Raw genomic sequence first — 14791 nt, 5'->3', positions numbered from 1 at the left:
ATTAATGGCTTGTAATTAAAAAGATGTTGCATAAAGACTTGCGATATTTTAATGAATGGTAAACATACTCTGAAGGAAACGTGGAAAGATATTTTGATGTCCTTGAGTGAAAAAACACAAAAAGTGGAATTCTAGCACATTGTTTAGTTCAGAAGGTATTAAGATAGATCAGTTTACATTCTGTTTGTTAACCTGAGGGCAGTGGGAGGAGAATGTTTTCCAGCTGCAGGTATTTCCCCAGGAACAGAGTTCCTATCTGTTCTCACATCCTTGTAGACTTGCTGTCCCTTCCCTTTCATGCTAGTTAACACTGCTGTTCCCCACAATCTCAATGGCCAACATTCTACAGGTTTAGCGCCCACTCCCTCACTTGTAGATTTGTGCAACTCGTCCTTGCTTGCAGGTTCATGTTTGCCTCACTCTCTTGAGGGTGTAGCCCTCTCCTCCTTTGTGTCCATATAGATTGCATATCCATACCTGTTTACTAAGCTCTCCCACTATCTCCACTTCCCTTCCAAGTTGAGTGCATCAGTGATATATTTATGTTTTATTCAGATATCTTTCTTGGAAGTCATGAAATTTTAAAGGAAGTGCATTTCAAAGTAGGTACAGATCTTTTCTGAGCATGAGACCAACTTAGTCTTAACCAAAGTAAAGGTTCATCCCAGCAAAGTTTTGATCTTATCTGTTTTATGCACACCACATTGAATGTAGGTGCTTCTTTAATCATTTTTTTGCTGTTAAATCTGAAACTTTCTTAAACCTTCTGAAGAACGCTTCTCCCTTTTGAAAACAGCTACAAGTTGTTCATTTTAACATATCAGGGTTTTAAAATGGCTTTTTTTTTCCCTCCATTTCAATATTTGATGCCTTTATCTGAGTTCTAGATCAGTTCGGTTCGGATCCCACAACCCACTTTTGTGTGTCTTGGGCTGGTGAGGCCTGGCGATGCCCACCCCTCTCCAGACCAGACCATATCTGATGTCCTCTAACTCAGTGGCTCACCCTGGTCTTGAACACGTGGCTATTGTAATTCTTTGAGGAACTCATCTGCCCTGGCCAGTGACTTCATTGATGAGGTCCTTCGCCCAGTGGTGCCGTGTTCATACCACCCCTTCATGACCTTTAGCTCGTCAGCTGAAGCAGTAGACCGGGATGTGCCACTTGAAGGCAGAAGTGAGAGGTTTAGGGAATGGATGAGGACCAGTGATGCCCAGCCACCCTACTAGGTGGAGTGCAGCTGCCAGACATCAAAGGTACTACCTCTATCCAGAGCCCCCTACACCCTGAGTTTTAAATAGAGATCAAGAAATGCTCAACCTGACAGATTTTTGCTTAATATTTTATTATCTGATAGAATCTTACATAAGACTGATCCGTGTACTAACCTTGCTTTCTGTGAAGTGCAGAGATGCTGTTCCCTCTCTCCCTATCTTGAATGCTTTTCTGAGGAGACCACAACAGCAGATTCCCTTTTGGTATCTCACCAACTACACACAAGGGCAGCTTAGCCTGATAAAGATCAACTGTCCACGTACATTCTTTTCCAGTAAAGGGACACAAGGCTGGCAGTAAAATGTGGGCTTTGGTGTCATACCTCACTCTGCAAACACCGAGTCCAATTTGATTTTGTCATTGCTGCTCAGATTGTTGAATAATAGATGTAAACCAGGACCTAATCTGTTCCTGTAAATTCACTATAGCTCCCAAGGGTGGCACTTAAGCCTACATTTAAAGATAGTATGTTTTGGGAGGGGAAAGATTTCCTGAGTAAGGTGTTTACAAGATAGTGAAATATGGTTTTCGAATTGCTGAGCTGACAGATCAAAGTTAAGATGCTTTGATTTGACATGCGTGAGAGTTCTGCAAATCTAAGAAGCATTGCCTTTTGCATAAAGGGCTTGTTACCTTGGGGTAACCACATTAACTACCTGGAGAAATCTATCTTTGGGTGTGGCAGACTGAGGACAAACAAGTCAATACTAAGCTGTTCTTTGTTATGCTCAATTAGAGATTGACATTTTGTCTTGCTCTAATTTGTTGACCCTGAAGCTCTAAATAATGAATCCACATGTGTAAAAATTGAAATGGGAGGCAATCATATGATACTGCCTTATTATACTTTGGTGAGGTTCCTGATCAGAGAAGTCAGTTGGGGTTGTTTATAACAGCTAACCTCACAGAGATCACACACAGGATTAAACAGGATTGAAAAAACAGTTAGAAAATACAATAACAAGTTTACATATTACCACCGGTTTTCATTTTTTGCAGATGATTTCCTTCCACCATTGTGAATGCAAAACATGCCTGACTTTGAAGAGGTGGTGTGGGATAGTGAAAGAGAAGTGATCTGAGCCCAGAATTTCTGATGTGTTCCCCTAGGGTTTATTGCTTGAGAGTGAAGGGCACTTGAGAAACACGTGTCTATAGAAAAGTAGCTGGATGTTGAATGCTACATCTTTCCAAGATACATCTACATTTGGGAATTCATGCACAAGTTCAACCACCTACAAACTGTTCTGAATAAGTTTATTTTTAAAATTTTTCATCTTGACGTGTGGCTCTGTTAATCTGCCTTCCAGTTTTCATTTATTAGGTTCTAGTTATTGTTATTAGTGATATATTTCAATATTTAATCATCTTGTTCACAATTGTAGGGAAAGCAACTTTCACTTAATGATGTACATGATATTGACAATTCTTTATAAAACATACATTTATTTACAAAAATAATAGGGATTGACAAATAGAGAGGAAAATGACATGTTAACCATGATATGATTCTTACATATTTAGTCATAGTCATACTTTATTGATCCCGGGGGGAAATTGGTTTTCATTACAGTTGCACCATAAATAATTAAATAGTAATAGAACCATAAATAGTTAAATAGTAATATGTAAATTATGCCAGGAAATAAGTCCAGGACCGGCCTATTGGCTCAAGGTGTCTGACCCTCCAAGGGAGGAGTTGTAAAATTTGATGACCACAGGCAGGAATGACTTCCTATGACGCTCTGAGTTGCATCTCGGTGGAATGAGTCTCTGGCTGAATGTACTCCTGTGCCCAACCAGTACATTATGTAGTGGATGGGAGACATTGTCCAAGATGGTATGCAACTTGGACAGCATCCTCTTTTCAGACACCACCGTCAGAGAGTCCAGTTCCATCCCCACAACATCACTGGCCTTACAAATGAGTTTGTTGATTCCGTTGGTGTCTGCTGCCCTCAGCCTGCTGCCCCAGCACACAACAGCAAACATGGTCGCACTGGCCACCACAGACTCGTAGAACATCCTCAGCATCGTCCGGCAGATGTTAAAGGACCTCAGTCTCCTCAGGAAATAGAGATGGCTCTGACCCTTCTTGTAGACAGCCTCAGTGTTCTTTGACTAGTCCAGTTTACTGTCAATACGTATCCCCAGGTATCTGTAATCCTCCACCACGTCCACACTGACCCCCTGGATGGAAACGGGTCACCGGTACTTTAGCTCTCCTCAGGTCTACCACCAGCTCCTTAGTCTTTTTCACATTAAGCTGCAGATAATTCTGCTCACACCATGTGACCAAGTTTTATCTGGCCTGAATGCAGCTATTGAATTCCCATCACACTGAATAGCATGTACTACAAGTTTATTTTTTTAAATTTTCATCTTGATCTGTGCATCTGTTAACCCGCCTTATTGTTATAATACAGTTCTCTTGTTGAGCCTAAGATCCCACAGGTCCTAATCTTTAGATTACTAAGCACTAAAATGAAACAGACCATAGACTGAAAAGTGAATTCGATACCATCTCACCAACAAAGACTAGGACATCCACATTTTTCATATGCAGAAATGTTATCCAGAGATAAAATGCTATTTTGTTTTGATTGGATTCCCTTCCTTGCCTTAATTAATGTGTGAATGAATTTTTTACAGCACTATTAAGACATTGTTCACAATAACATTTTGATCAAAAGTATTGTTAAAGTTCCATGCGTCTTATTTTCTTTACAATATGGAAGGAAATTACAACTGTACAGGTCGTTGGAGTATTGTATGCAGTTCTGGTCGTCGAGCTAAAGGAAGGATGTTACTAAGCTGAAGAGGGTTCAGAAAAGATTCACAGGGATATTAATCAGGATTGGAGGGCAAGAACTATAAATAGAGATTGGATAGGCTGGAACTGTTTTCCCTGGAATGTGGGAGGTTGAGGAGTAACTTTATTGAGGTTTATAAAGTTATGAGGGGCATCGGTTAGGTAGATAGTCACAGACTTTATTCCAGTACGAAAGAGGACATAGGTTTAAGTTCAGAGGGGAAAGAGAGGACCTGAGGGACAACTTCTTCACACGCAGATTACTTTCTATATGGAAAGAGCTGCCAGAGAAAGTGGCAGAGGTAAGTACAATTACAATGTTTAAAACTCATTTAAACAGATACATGGGTAGGAAAGGTTTAGACTCGCAAGGGTTCCCTACCTTTTTTATGCCATGGACCAATACCATTAAGCAAGGGGTCAATGGACCCAAGGTTGGGAACCGCTGGTATAAAGGGATATGGAGAAATGGGACTAGCACAGGTAGGCAACTTGGTCAGCAAGGACACTGTGCCAAAGGGTACTATATTCCCATCAACACTCTCAGATTGTACCATTGACCTACACAACAACAGTGACTTGCATTGCCAATTAACTTACTGATTTGTATATCTTTACAATGTGGGTGAGAACCTGAGTGTCCACTGTTGGGGTGGGGAGGTGATGCATGGGCATAAGGAGAATTTACAAACTCAGGCATCAGGGAAGCCTGGGGTTGAATCCAGTTTGCTGAAACTATGAAGCAGCAGCTTTAGAGCTATGCCTCAGTGTCAAACTGATATAATTCTACTGACCCCAGCATTTAGACCTGTACCAATAACAGTTTATCTAAAGTTTAGCCAGTGTGTTTATTTTCCCTTGATTTGTGGTCTCATCTGAATTTACTGTTTTGAAAAGCTTAGTCATGGTACAGTACATACCCCATGTCAGCAGTGTCTTCAGCCGCTGGATATTTTACATAATTTGAAATCAGCTCATAAATGAGAAAAAAATGCTTAACAAAGCTATCATCTGCTTCACTACAGGTTTCTCCCAAGGAGAACAACAATAAAATTGAAGTGGTTCAAATCCCATAGATTGTACTTGCTATTCGGCACGAACTAGAAGGGCCGAGATGGCCTGTTTCTGTGCTGTAATTGTTATTTGGTTATATTAGGCAACCTACCAGTTGGAAATGTAATATTAATACTTTCTTGTTCTGAGGAGTTCACACCACAGAGCAATGCGTCCTGATTCCTGTAGGGTTCCACTGCCACCAACACCATGATTAGTGGATACCACCACTGTTGCTCTTTTTCTCTTTAACAGATCGTTGACATATGATTAGATGTAGATTTAGCGCTGGGCAATGAATGCATCCAAGATGAGATCAGCAAAGTCTGCTAATACCCCAGTGAGTAATTTTAGGCATGTAGCGCCAGCATTATATGTACTGACGTCAAATATCTTCCTGTCCCTAATTTGGCTGTTGATGATTACAGTATATTAGACCATGACCTTTCATCTCTTGTTTTGAATCTAGCTAATATTGATGAAGTAGGGATCTACTAGTTATAGCTATTGCAAAAGATCGGACTTATGTGTTTGTTAAATTTGGCAAATTTTTTCAGTAGACTTAATCAGTTTTGATCTGACACTGCATATAAGGAAGATGGAAACAATGAGAAGAAATTGAGTTGGCACAGTGAAGAAAATGACAGTGACAACACAGTGACAGGATTTGCAGACTGTTTTATAAGATCATTATGGACCTGATGAGATAAGTGGCTTCTTTCTGGCAGTAACAATTATTTTTGTACAAATGGCATATTCGAGCCTGTATCGGCATATTTCAGAGTTTGGGCCTGAAGCACTTTCTCGGTAGGTGATGGGAGTACCCTTTGCTACCTTGAATGCAAAATCCCTAAAGAGGAAGCTGTTCCATTGCTGAACATGAGGGGAGGGTTCTCCTGTTGACCAAGAAAGTAGGCTCCAATTATTCCTCCATCTCATTGTATTTGTTCGCATTGCATCCACACTAGGACTCTACAGTCCTGATACACTCATTGACTGAATGTTGTTTGCTAAAAGTTGTGCACTGTCAGAACTCCTGTTTAAAAATACTCTGTTTAATCCAAAAATTACTAATTTACATGCATAGCACACAGCATACTAATGTAGTCTTTGAAGGTTTCATAATTGCCATTGTGTACACTCAGTGGCCACTTTATTAGGTACCACTGAGTGCTTGTTTGTGGTCGTCTGCTGCTGTAGGCCATCCACTTCAAGGTTCAACCTGTGTGTTCAGAAATGCTCTCCTGCATACCACTGTTGTAAAGCGTATCTATTTGAATTACTGTCACCTTTATGTGAGCTTGAACCAGACTGGCCATTCTCTCAATAACAAAGTGTTTTTGCCCACAGTACTGCCACTCACTGATTGTTTTTTGTTTCATGCACCATTCTCTGTAAACTCTAGAGTGTTGTGTGTGAAAAATCCCAGGAGGTCAGCAGTTTCTGAGATACTCGAACCTCCCATCTGGCACCAACAATCATTCCACGGTCAAAGTCACTTAGGTCACATTTCTTCCCCATTCAGATATTTGGGCTGAACATCAACTGAACCTCTTGACAATGACTGCATGTTTTTATGCCTTAAGTTGCTGCCATGTGATTGGCTAATTAGATATTTGCATTAACAAGCAGGTGTACAGGTGTACCAAATAATGTAGCCACTGGGTGTATTTTCTAAATATTGCCAGTAGGGGCTGCCATTTTGTCTGCCAGCAGGCTGGGTGTTTCAGGCCGCACATAGAGATGGCAGATTGATCTTTCACTGACAAGCTGTGTTAAACCTCTCCAGGAACTGAAGGGAGATACAGTGACTGGAAGTGAAATTCAAACTTAATTACCTGGAATCAACTGAATGTGAAGAGTTTTTGTATTTCAATATTATGGAACCCCTCCTGTAATATAAAATGTATTGAATTCATCACCATTCTAAGTCTAAGGCAATATTTCATATCATGATTTGTGTTATATCATGAGCTGGGTGATTCTTTCTCTCTTGGGTATCTCCATTGTGACAGATATTTGGCTAATCTTGAGCGGTGTATAGATGATTAGGTTTCATCATAACTGGTGAGCACTAGGTTAGCTTGTTTTTCAAAGAATGGAGGCACACAGAGATGCAGCCGCTTCTCTTGGTGCTAGCTTTAAATTTTTAGACACTCTTTCAAAGTTTCTGGTCAAGGATTTCAATCAACCAAAGCTTTGCAAATTCTCAGCTTATGGCAAGGTCTGCACACCATCAGAGACTTCAAAGCTGAATGCAATGGAATTGCCAACATCGATGCCTCTCTCCCAGACTCGATTTTTACACTGGATTCGATGTCGTCAATACTGAGCCCCTGAGAAGATCTGCAGATGATGCAACTGGCAGCTTGGTCATTTCTGAGGCCAAAGTAAGCAGGTGTTTCCAAAGGGTGGACAGTTGCAAGGCTGTGGGACTGGACGGCATCCCAGGGCGAGTACTCAGGATGTGCATGGCACAACTGGCAGGTGTGTTTCCAGACATTTTTAATCTCTCCCTCTCCCAGTGTGGAGTGCCCTCCTGCTTCAAAACATCCACCATTGTCCCTGTCCCTAAAAAGACCAAGGTAACGTGTCTGAACAACTGGCGTCCTGTCGCACTCACCTCAATAATAAGCAAATGCTTTGAGAGGCTGGTCAAGAACTACATCTGCAACATGCTGCCACCCACACTGGACCCCCTACAATTCGCCTACCAATACAACCGATTGACAGACTGTGCAATAGCCACAGCTCTACATATCGTCCTTACACATCTGGAGAAGAGAGATGCTTTTGTGAGAATGCTGTTCTCGGACTACAGTTCAGCATTCAACACCATAATTCCCTTCAGGCTCAACAAGAAGCTCAGAGATCTCAGCCTTCACCCTGCCTTGTGTAGCTGGATCCTGGACTTCTTGTCAGATCGCCAGCAAGTGGTAAGTGTGGGCTCCCTCACCTCTACCCCTCTGACCCTCACTAAGCCCCCTCCTTTACTCTGTGTACCCATTGCTGTGTCGCCACCCACAGCTCCAGTGTGCTAATTAAATTTGTTGACGACACCACACTGATTGGCCTAATCTCAAATAACAATGAGGCAGCCTACAGAGCGGAAGTCATCACCCTGACACGGTGGTGTCAAGAAAACAACCTCTCCCTCAATGTTGCAAAAACAAAGGAGCTGGTTGTGGATTACAGGAGGAATGGAGACAGGCTAGCCCCTATAGACATCAATGGATCTGGGGATGAGAAGGTGAACAGCTTTAAGTTCCTCGGCATAAACATCACCGAGGATTTCATGTGGTCTATAAATACCGGCTGTATGGTGAAAAAGGCACAACAGCGCCTCTTTCACCTCGGACGGTTGAAGAAGTTTAGTATGGCCCCCCAAATTGTAAGAACTTTCTATAGGGGCACATTTGAGAGCATCCTGACTGGCTGCATCACTGCCTGGTATGGGAACTGTACTTCCCTCAATCGCAGGACTCTGCAAAGAGTGGTGCGGACAGCCCAGCACATCTGTAGATGTGAACTTTCCACTGTTCAGGACATTTACAAAGATAGGTGTGTAAAAAGGGCCCGAAGGATCATTGGAGGCCCGAGTCACCCCAACCACAAACTGTTCCAGCTGCTACCATCCAGGAAATGATACCACAGCATAAAAGACAGGAACAACAGACTCTAGGACAGCTTCTTCCACCAGTCCATCAGACTGCTTAATTCATGCTGATGCAACCATGCTTCTCTGTTATATTGACTATCCTGTTGTACATATTTATTATAAATTACTATAATTGCACATTTGAATAGAGACGTAACTTAAAGATTTTTACTCCTCATGTATATGGAGGATGTAAGTAATAAAGTTACTTTCAATCTGCCGGCAACAGAGCTAATAATGATGCTCAGTGGACTGGGGCTTCTACAGTCACAAGGCCCAGTAGCAGAAGCCTAGCCTTTGTGTCTCAGCTGAGCAAACCCCAAATGAAAGCAGTGCAAGAGGAAGCAGAAACGTGGCAAGAGAGCCAGGGCATTAGCTGGGCGAAGAGCTAAACTGACCAGGCTGGCTATGCCATCACTTTTCCTGGCCAATGCCTGTTCACTGAAAACAAAATGGACTGACTGAGACTGAACCCACAGAAAGATGAGAAACTGCTGCATTCTGCCTTTCACCGAAATGTGTCCAAACAACATGCCCGACTCAATGTTTCAGCTTGATGACGCTATTCTGTGTCAATAGGGCTCCCTGTTGGGGAAATCTAAAGGAGGCAGACTCTGTATGTACATCAACAAAGACTGGTGCACAAAACTGTTCTGCAACTAGCAGTCACTGTTCTGTGGCAATTAAACATCTTACAATTAAATAAATGCTGGTCACATTACCTGCTCAGGGAGTTTAATATTATGTTCATCACTGCTGTATATATCCCCCCCCCCCCCCGTGCTAATGCCAGGGACACACAGTTAGCTACAAAGCAAGTTCCTGGACAGTCTCTTCATAATTGCAGGAGACTTCCATCTTGTTAATTTGCAGGACATTTTACCCAAAACCTACCAACATGTCACTATCGCAACTAGGGGAACAAATAGACTGGATCACGCTTATGCAAATAGACATGTTGCTACAAAACCGCCCCATGTCCTCATCTTGGCTTTTCTGACCACATCTCCAAAATGTTAATTCCAGCATACCAGCTGCTACTGAAATGAAGATATCTTCACGGTATGGCCTAATGAGGCAGTCTCTGTGTTTCAAGATTGTTTGCACAGACTACTGGCAGATGTTCAAGGAGAAGACACAGAAGGAGGAATATATCTCATCTGGCACCAGCTGCATCTCGAAGTGTCTTTTGATGTCAGTATCTCAAAGATGGTCATCTCACTGCCCAACCAAAAGTCCTGACTGAACACAGAGATGCACTACTTGTTAAAGCCTTCAAGTCTGGAGGCAAAACAGTTCTCAGAGCATCCAGGAGGAACCTCATCTTAGGCATCAAGAGGGCAAAGACCACCTAAGCACAAAAAATACAAAAAATCTGTTAACGATCCCCGGCATATATGGCTGGGCACAAGGGCATTACTGACGACGCAAGGAAAAACAGCATCATCTGTACCAGTGACACCTCCCTTCCTGATGCTCTAAACAAAAAAATACGCTTTGAGGCATGCAATACAGTGCCAGACACAAAAGCTACCCCCCTTTCAGGTGATCAGACACTATAATAGCAGCAGTGTTAAGAAGGACTCTGCATTGCAGGCCAAGTACTCAGGGAGTTTGCACACCAGCTCACTGACATCTTCAACACTTTACTTATCCAGGCTGCTGACCCCACATGTTTCAAATCAACCACCAATATTTCTGTACCAAAGAACTTTATAGCTTCAGAATGACTACTGCCCAATGGCACATGTGAAAAACTCCATTCCTGCCACACTGGACACTCATCAATATGCCTATCGACAGAACCACTCTGGCATCAGTCATGCACCTGGCCCTAACAACCGGAAAACAAGCACATTTATGTCAGAATATTATTCCTGGATTTCAGTTTGACATTCAACAAAGTTGATCTAAATACACCACTGTGTGTTGGACTTCCTAACGAACAGACCTCAGACAGTTAGGATGCACAACTGCTACTCCCTCCTGAACACAGGTATCCTCCAAGGCTGTGTGCTGAGCCCACCATTATACACTCTGCTCACACACGACTGTACACTCAAACAGTCACATTGTCAAGTTCACTGATGACATAACAGTGGTGGTGGGGCTCATCAGCAATGATGAGATATCCTACAGAGAGTAGATGGAAGAGCTCAAGGCCATATGCCAGGTAAATGACCTCTTCTGCAATGTCAGCAAGACAAAGAAGATGGTTATTGATTTCAGGAAAACCCACACCACTCACACCCCTCTTCACATCGACAACACAGCAGTAGAAACGCTGAGCAGTATCAGTCTCCTGGTAGAACATATCTTGCATAACCCCACTTGTCCCAGAACAATCCTCCAGTCAAGAAAGTTCACCAATGCTCTATTTTCTGAGGAGGCTGAAGAGAACTGGTCTATGCATACCTCTACTCACAGCCTTCTACAGATGAGCAGTGGATAGCATCCTAACATGCCGCATCACTGTGGGGTACAGAAGCTGTACTATGGCAGACAGGAAGACTCTACAACAGATAGTTAAAACTGCCCAACATATCACCAGTATCAACCTACTTGCTGTCAAGGACATATAAAACAGACTAGCGATGACATGATGGGTGTGGATGGGGTCCCAGGAGAGGCGGGGCCATGGGCCGTCCATACTTTCAGAGAAGAGGGGAGTGTAGGCGAGGGGCCAAATTGGAAGCCGAGTTTCCTGTAACTCAGGATGGAACCTTTAAAGACCAGTTGCTCTCGTTTGTACGAAGTAAGGAGAAGGAGTTGTCTGATACGGAAGGTCTCATGAGTCCTCCAGTGAGGGGTGAAAATTCTGAACTTTATTGGCAATTATATCCCTTGTGGATAAAGTGCACCAGTGGAGAGTCAAAATTATCGTTGATAATGGTCTTGGGAGCGAAGCCCAACCCCGAAGGGGAAGAAGAATATGACCAACACTCACAACACGCTGGAGGAACTCAGCAGGTTGGGCAGCATCCGTGGAAAAGATCGGTCGACGTTTCAGGCCGGAACCCTTCGTCAGGACTGTAGAGGGAAGAAGCAGAGGCCCTATAAAGAAGGTGGGGGGAGGGTGGGAAGGAGAAGGCTGGTAGGTTCCAGATGAAGAACCAGTAAGGGGAAAGATAAGGGGGTGGGGGAGGGGATAGGCAGGAAAGGTGAAGAAAGAATAGGGGAAAACACAATGGGTAGTAGAAGGAGGCAGAACCAAGAGGGAGGTGGTAGGCAGCTGGGGGAGGGAATTACCGGAAGTTGGAGAATTCTATGTTCATACCAAGGGGCTGGAGACTACCTAGACGGTATATGAGTTCCTCCAGCATGTTGTGCCTCCCTTCCCCTATCCCTATGTCACTCAACTCACAGAAGCTTGACAAGCCTATGGATTGGTCCGAGATCTGTTCTACTGGCCCCGAATGAAACCTAAGGTCGAAGAGAACTGTAACTCATGCATTCAATGTATTCAGAGGAAGATGCTGCTTTATCCCATTTGCAGAGTGTGGGGCCACTTGATCTAGTATGCATGGATTTCCTCTCCATAGAGTTTGATTCCAGCAACACTGTGAATGTCTTAGTTATTACTGATCATTACACCAGATATACTCAAGCCTTCCCTACAAAGGATCAGAGACGATCCACTGTGGCCAAAGTGTTATGGGGAAAAAAGTATTTTGTTCATTATGGCCTTCCGAGACAGATACACGGTGATCAGAAAAGGGATTTTGAGAGTAAGCTCATACATGAGTCACTGAGTATGCTTGGAGTCGAGAAGTCGATCACCCTCAGAGTGATTCCCAGTCCGAGAGGTTTAACTGGACATTGCTAGACATGTTCTGAACCCTGGATATCAGCAAGCAGAGCAAATAGAGTCAGCATACTGGGCATCTGGTCCTCTGCTACAACTTTTTTTTAGATTAGATTTTAGATTGAGGACACTTAGTCCTTGTTTATTGTCATTTAGAAATGCATGCATACATTAAGAAATGATACAATGTTCCTCCGGAGTGATATCACAAAAAAACAGGACAAACCAAAGACTAACACTGACAAGACCACATAATTATAACATATAGTTACAGCAGTGCAAAACAATACCATAATTTGATAAAGAGCAGACCATGGGAACGGTTAAAAAAAAAGTCTCAAAGTTCCGATGTACTCCAGATAGTCCCAATAGCAGGCGGCAGAAGGAGAAACTCTCTCTGCCATAAACCTCCAGGCTCCAACAACTGTCGATGCATTGGAAGCACCCGACCACAGACGACACTGAGTCCATCCGAAAACTTTGAGCCTCTGACCAGCCCTTCGACACCGAGCACCGAGCACCATCTCTGCTGAGCGCTTCGACTCCGTCCTGGCTGCCGAGCAACAAGGAAAGCTGAGGACTCGGGGCCTTCCCCTCTGGAGATTCTGGATCACACAGTAACAACGGCAGTGAAAAAGGCATTTCAGAAGTTTCTCCAGATGATCCTCCGTTCTCTCACTTCTGTCTCCATCAAATCAGGATTGTGCACAGCACCCTACTTGACAGATTACAGATATCATTCACCGGAGTGGCCACACAAGCTGCGTTGCGTCGCCATCTTCTCCTCCTTCAACTGTACACAGAATGAAGCTAATGAATACTCACCATGTTATTTGATGTTTGGGGGCGAAACAAAATTGCCTATAGACCTCTGTTTTGGGAGTGGTGGGGAAGATTTTCCACAGAGGACCTATCTGAAGTATGTGCCTGACGTGAGGAAGGAATTGCAAAAGGCCTATGAACTAGCAGAGCTCTCTGCTACCAAGTAGGATCAAGGAAACAGAAGAACTATGAGCAAACGATCAGGTTCTCCCAACTGATGCCTGGAGACAAAGTTCTAATAAGGAATTTGGAGTTACCAGGGAAGCATAAGTTGGCTGACCGCTGGGTGTCTAGGCCTTGCGCAGTGGAGTGTCAGATGCCAAGTGTGCCAATTTTTCTGATGAAACCAGAAGATGGGAATGGGCCGGTCAAAATTCTCCGTCAGAACCACCTTTTACCTCCAGGACAGGAGGGACATGTTGACCCAGAACCTGACATGGACCCTACACCTAGTAGGAGGACTCTGCACTGAAGGGGGGGAGCAGAAAGACAATCCGTGGAGAGACCTGAAGGGGACCTAAGCACTGAATGCTGTATGGACTCAGAGGATGAGGAAATGGGGGTGCGGTATATATTACCTTATGCAAACTCCCCAATAATGAAGAGGTTCTGAACCTCCCTGTGCTGATGAAAGTGTAGCTGGGATGAGAAGGTGGGGGGACTAGAGTGGGCAGGGAGACTTGAGGCTGGATGATGGAGGGAAATCGGTTCAAAAGTAACTGGGGATGAAGCTAAACTCTGTCAAGTGACAGGAGGAGCTGAGTTGCTGAAAGGCACGAGTAATGGACAGTGGGAGGTCTCTCCAAATAGACAGGAAAGATCCCAAGGAGTTGAGGGAGACTGAAGAAATAGATGATGGGATAAAGGGGTCTCAAAGAGTCAGGAAGCTCCCAGATAGGCTGGCCTATGTCACACTAGGAGAACAGAATGTTGGATTGGAGTTCCTGACATCATGAAATTCCTTTGTGATATTAATGATGGGTTAATAAATTTCAAAGTCAGGGAGACATGACTATTTTTGGTGGGGTGAGTGCGTCATGCTCTGGTAAAGATCTTACTGCTAATGTTGTAGAGCATTTCATGTAATGGTTTTCTGTAAAAGCAGTGTGTTCTGCTGGTGGTGTTTGGGTTACTGTTAAAGATAAGAGTGTTTAGGAATGTTGTATTACCCAATCAGGAGGGTGGGACTGTGAGAAGGTTCTAGAGAATGCTGGGGGAGAGGTTTTGTGACGGATACTGAGGTAGGTCGAGGTCTTTTTTGGTGGGAGATAGAGAAGAAACTTGAGAGAACCGGTCATAGGAATCGATCTGGTGGGAATGCACAATCTGATGGAGCCCAAGAGGAGGAATTCTACGGAGGATCGGT

General features: G+C 43.5%; 1 protein-coding gene across 10 annotated transcripts in view; it reads left to right on the top strand.

The window, feature by feature from the left end:
• The window catches only part of eps15l1a (epidermal growth factor receptor pathway substrate 15-like 1a), a 475482-nt gene that overhangs the window by 440034 nt on the left and 20657 nt on the right, over positions 1–14791 (top strand). Inside the window, exon 25 of one of the 10 annotated variants that reach the window (XM_072244312.1) lies at positions 2275–2389. The exons of 8 other annotated variants lie outside the window; for them this stretch is intronic. In XM_072244312.1, the coding sequence (XP_072100413.1) occupies positions 2275–2352 (78 nt within the window). In that variant the 3' untranslated portion in view covers positions 2353–2389. Of the gene's footprint in view, positions 1–2274; positions 2390–14791 lie in introns of those variants that run through there. One more of the 10 variants, XM_072244318.1, reaches the window with a different exon arrangement.

Source organism: Mobula birostris, chromosome 26 (genome assembly GCF_030028105.1).
Source record: "Mobula birostris isolate sMobBir1 chromosome 26, sMobBir1.hap1, whole genome shotgun sequence".
Lineage (NCBI taxonomy): Eukaryota > Metazoa > Chordata > Chondrichthyes > Myliobatiformes > Myliobatidae > Mobula > Mobula birostris.
Note: the sequence above shows the minus strand (reverse complement) of the source record. Positions and strands in the feature narration are given on the sequence as shown.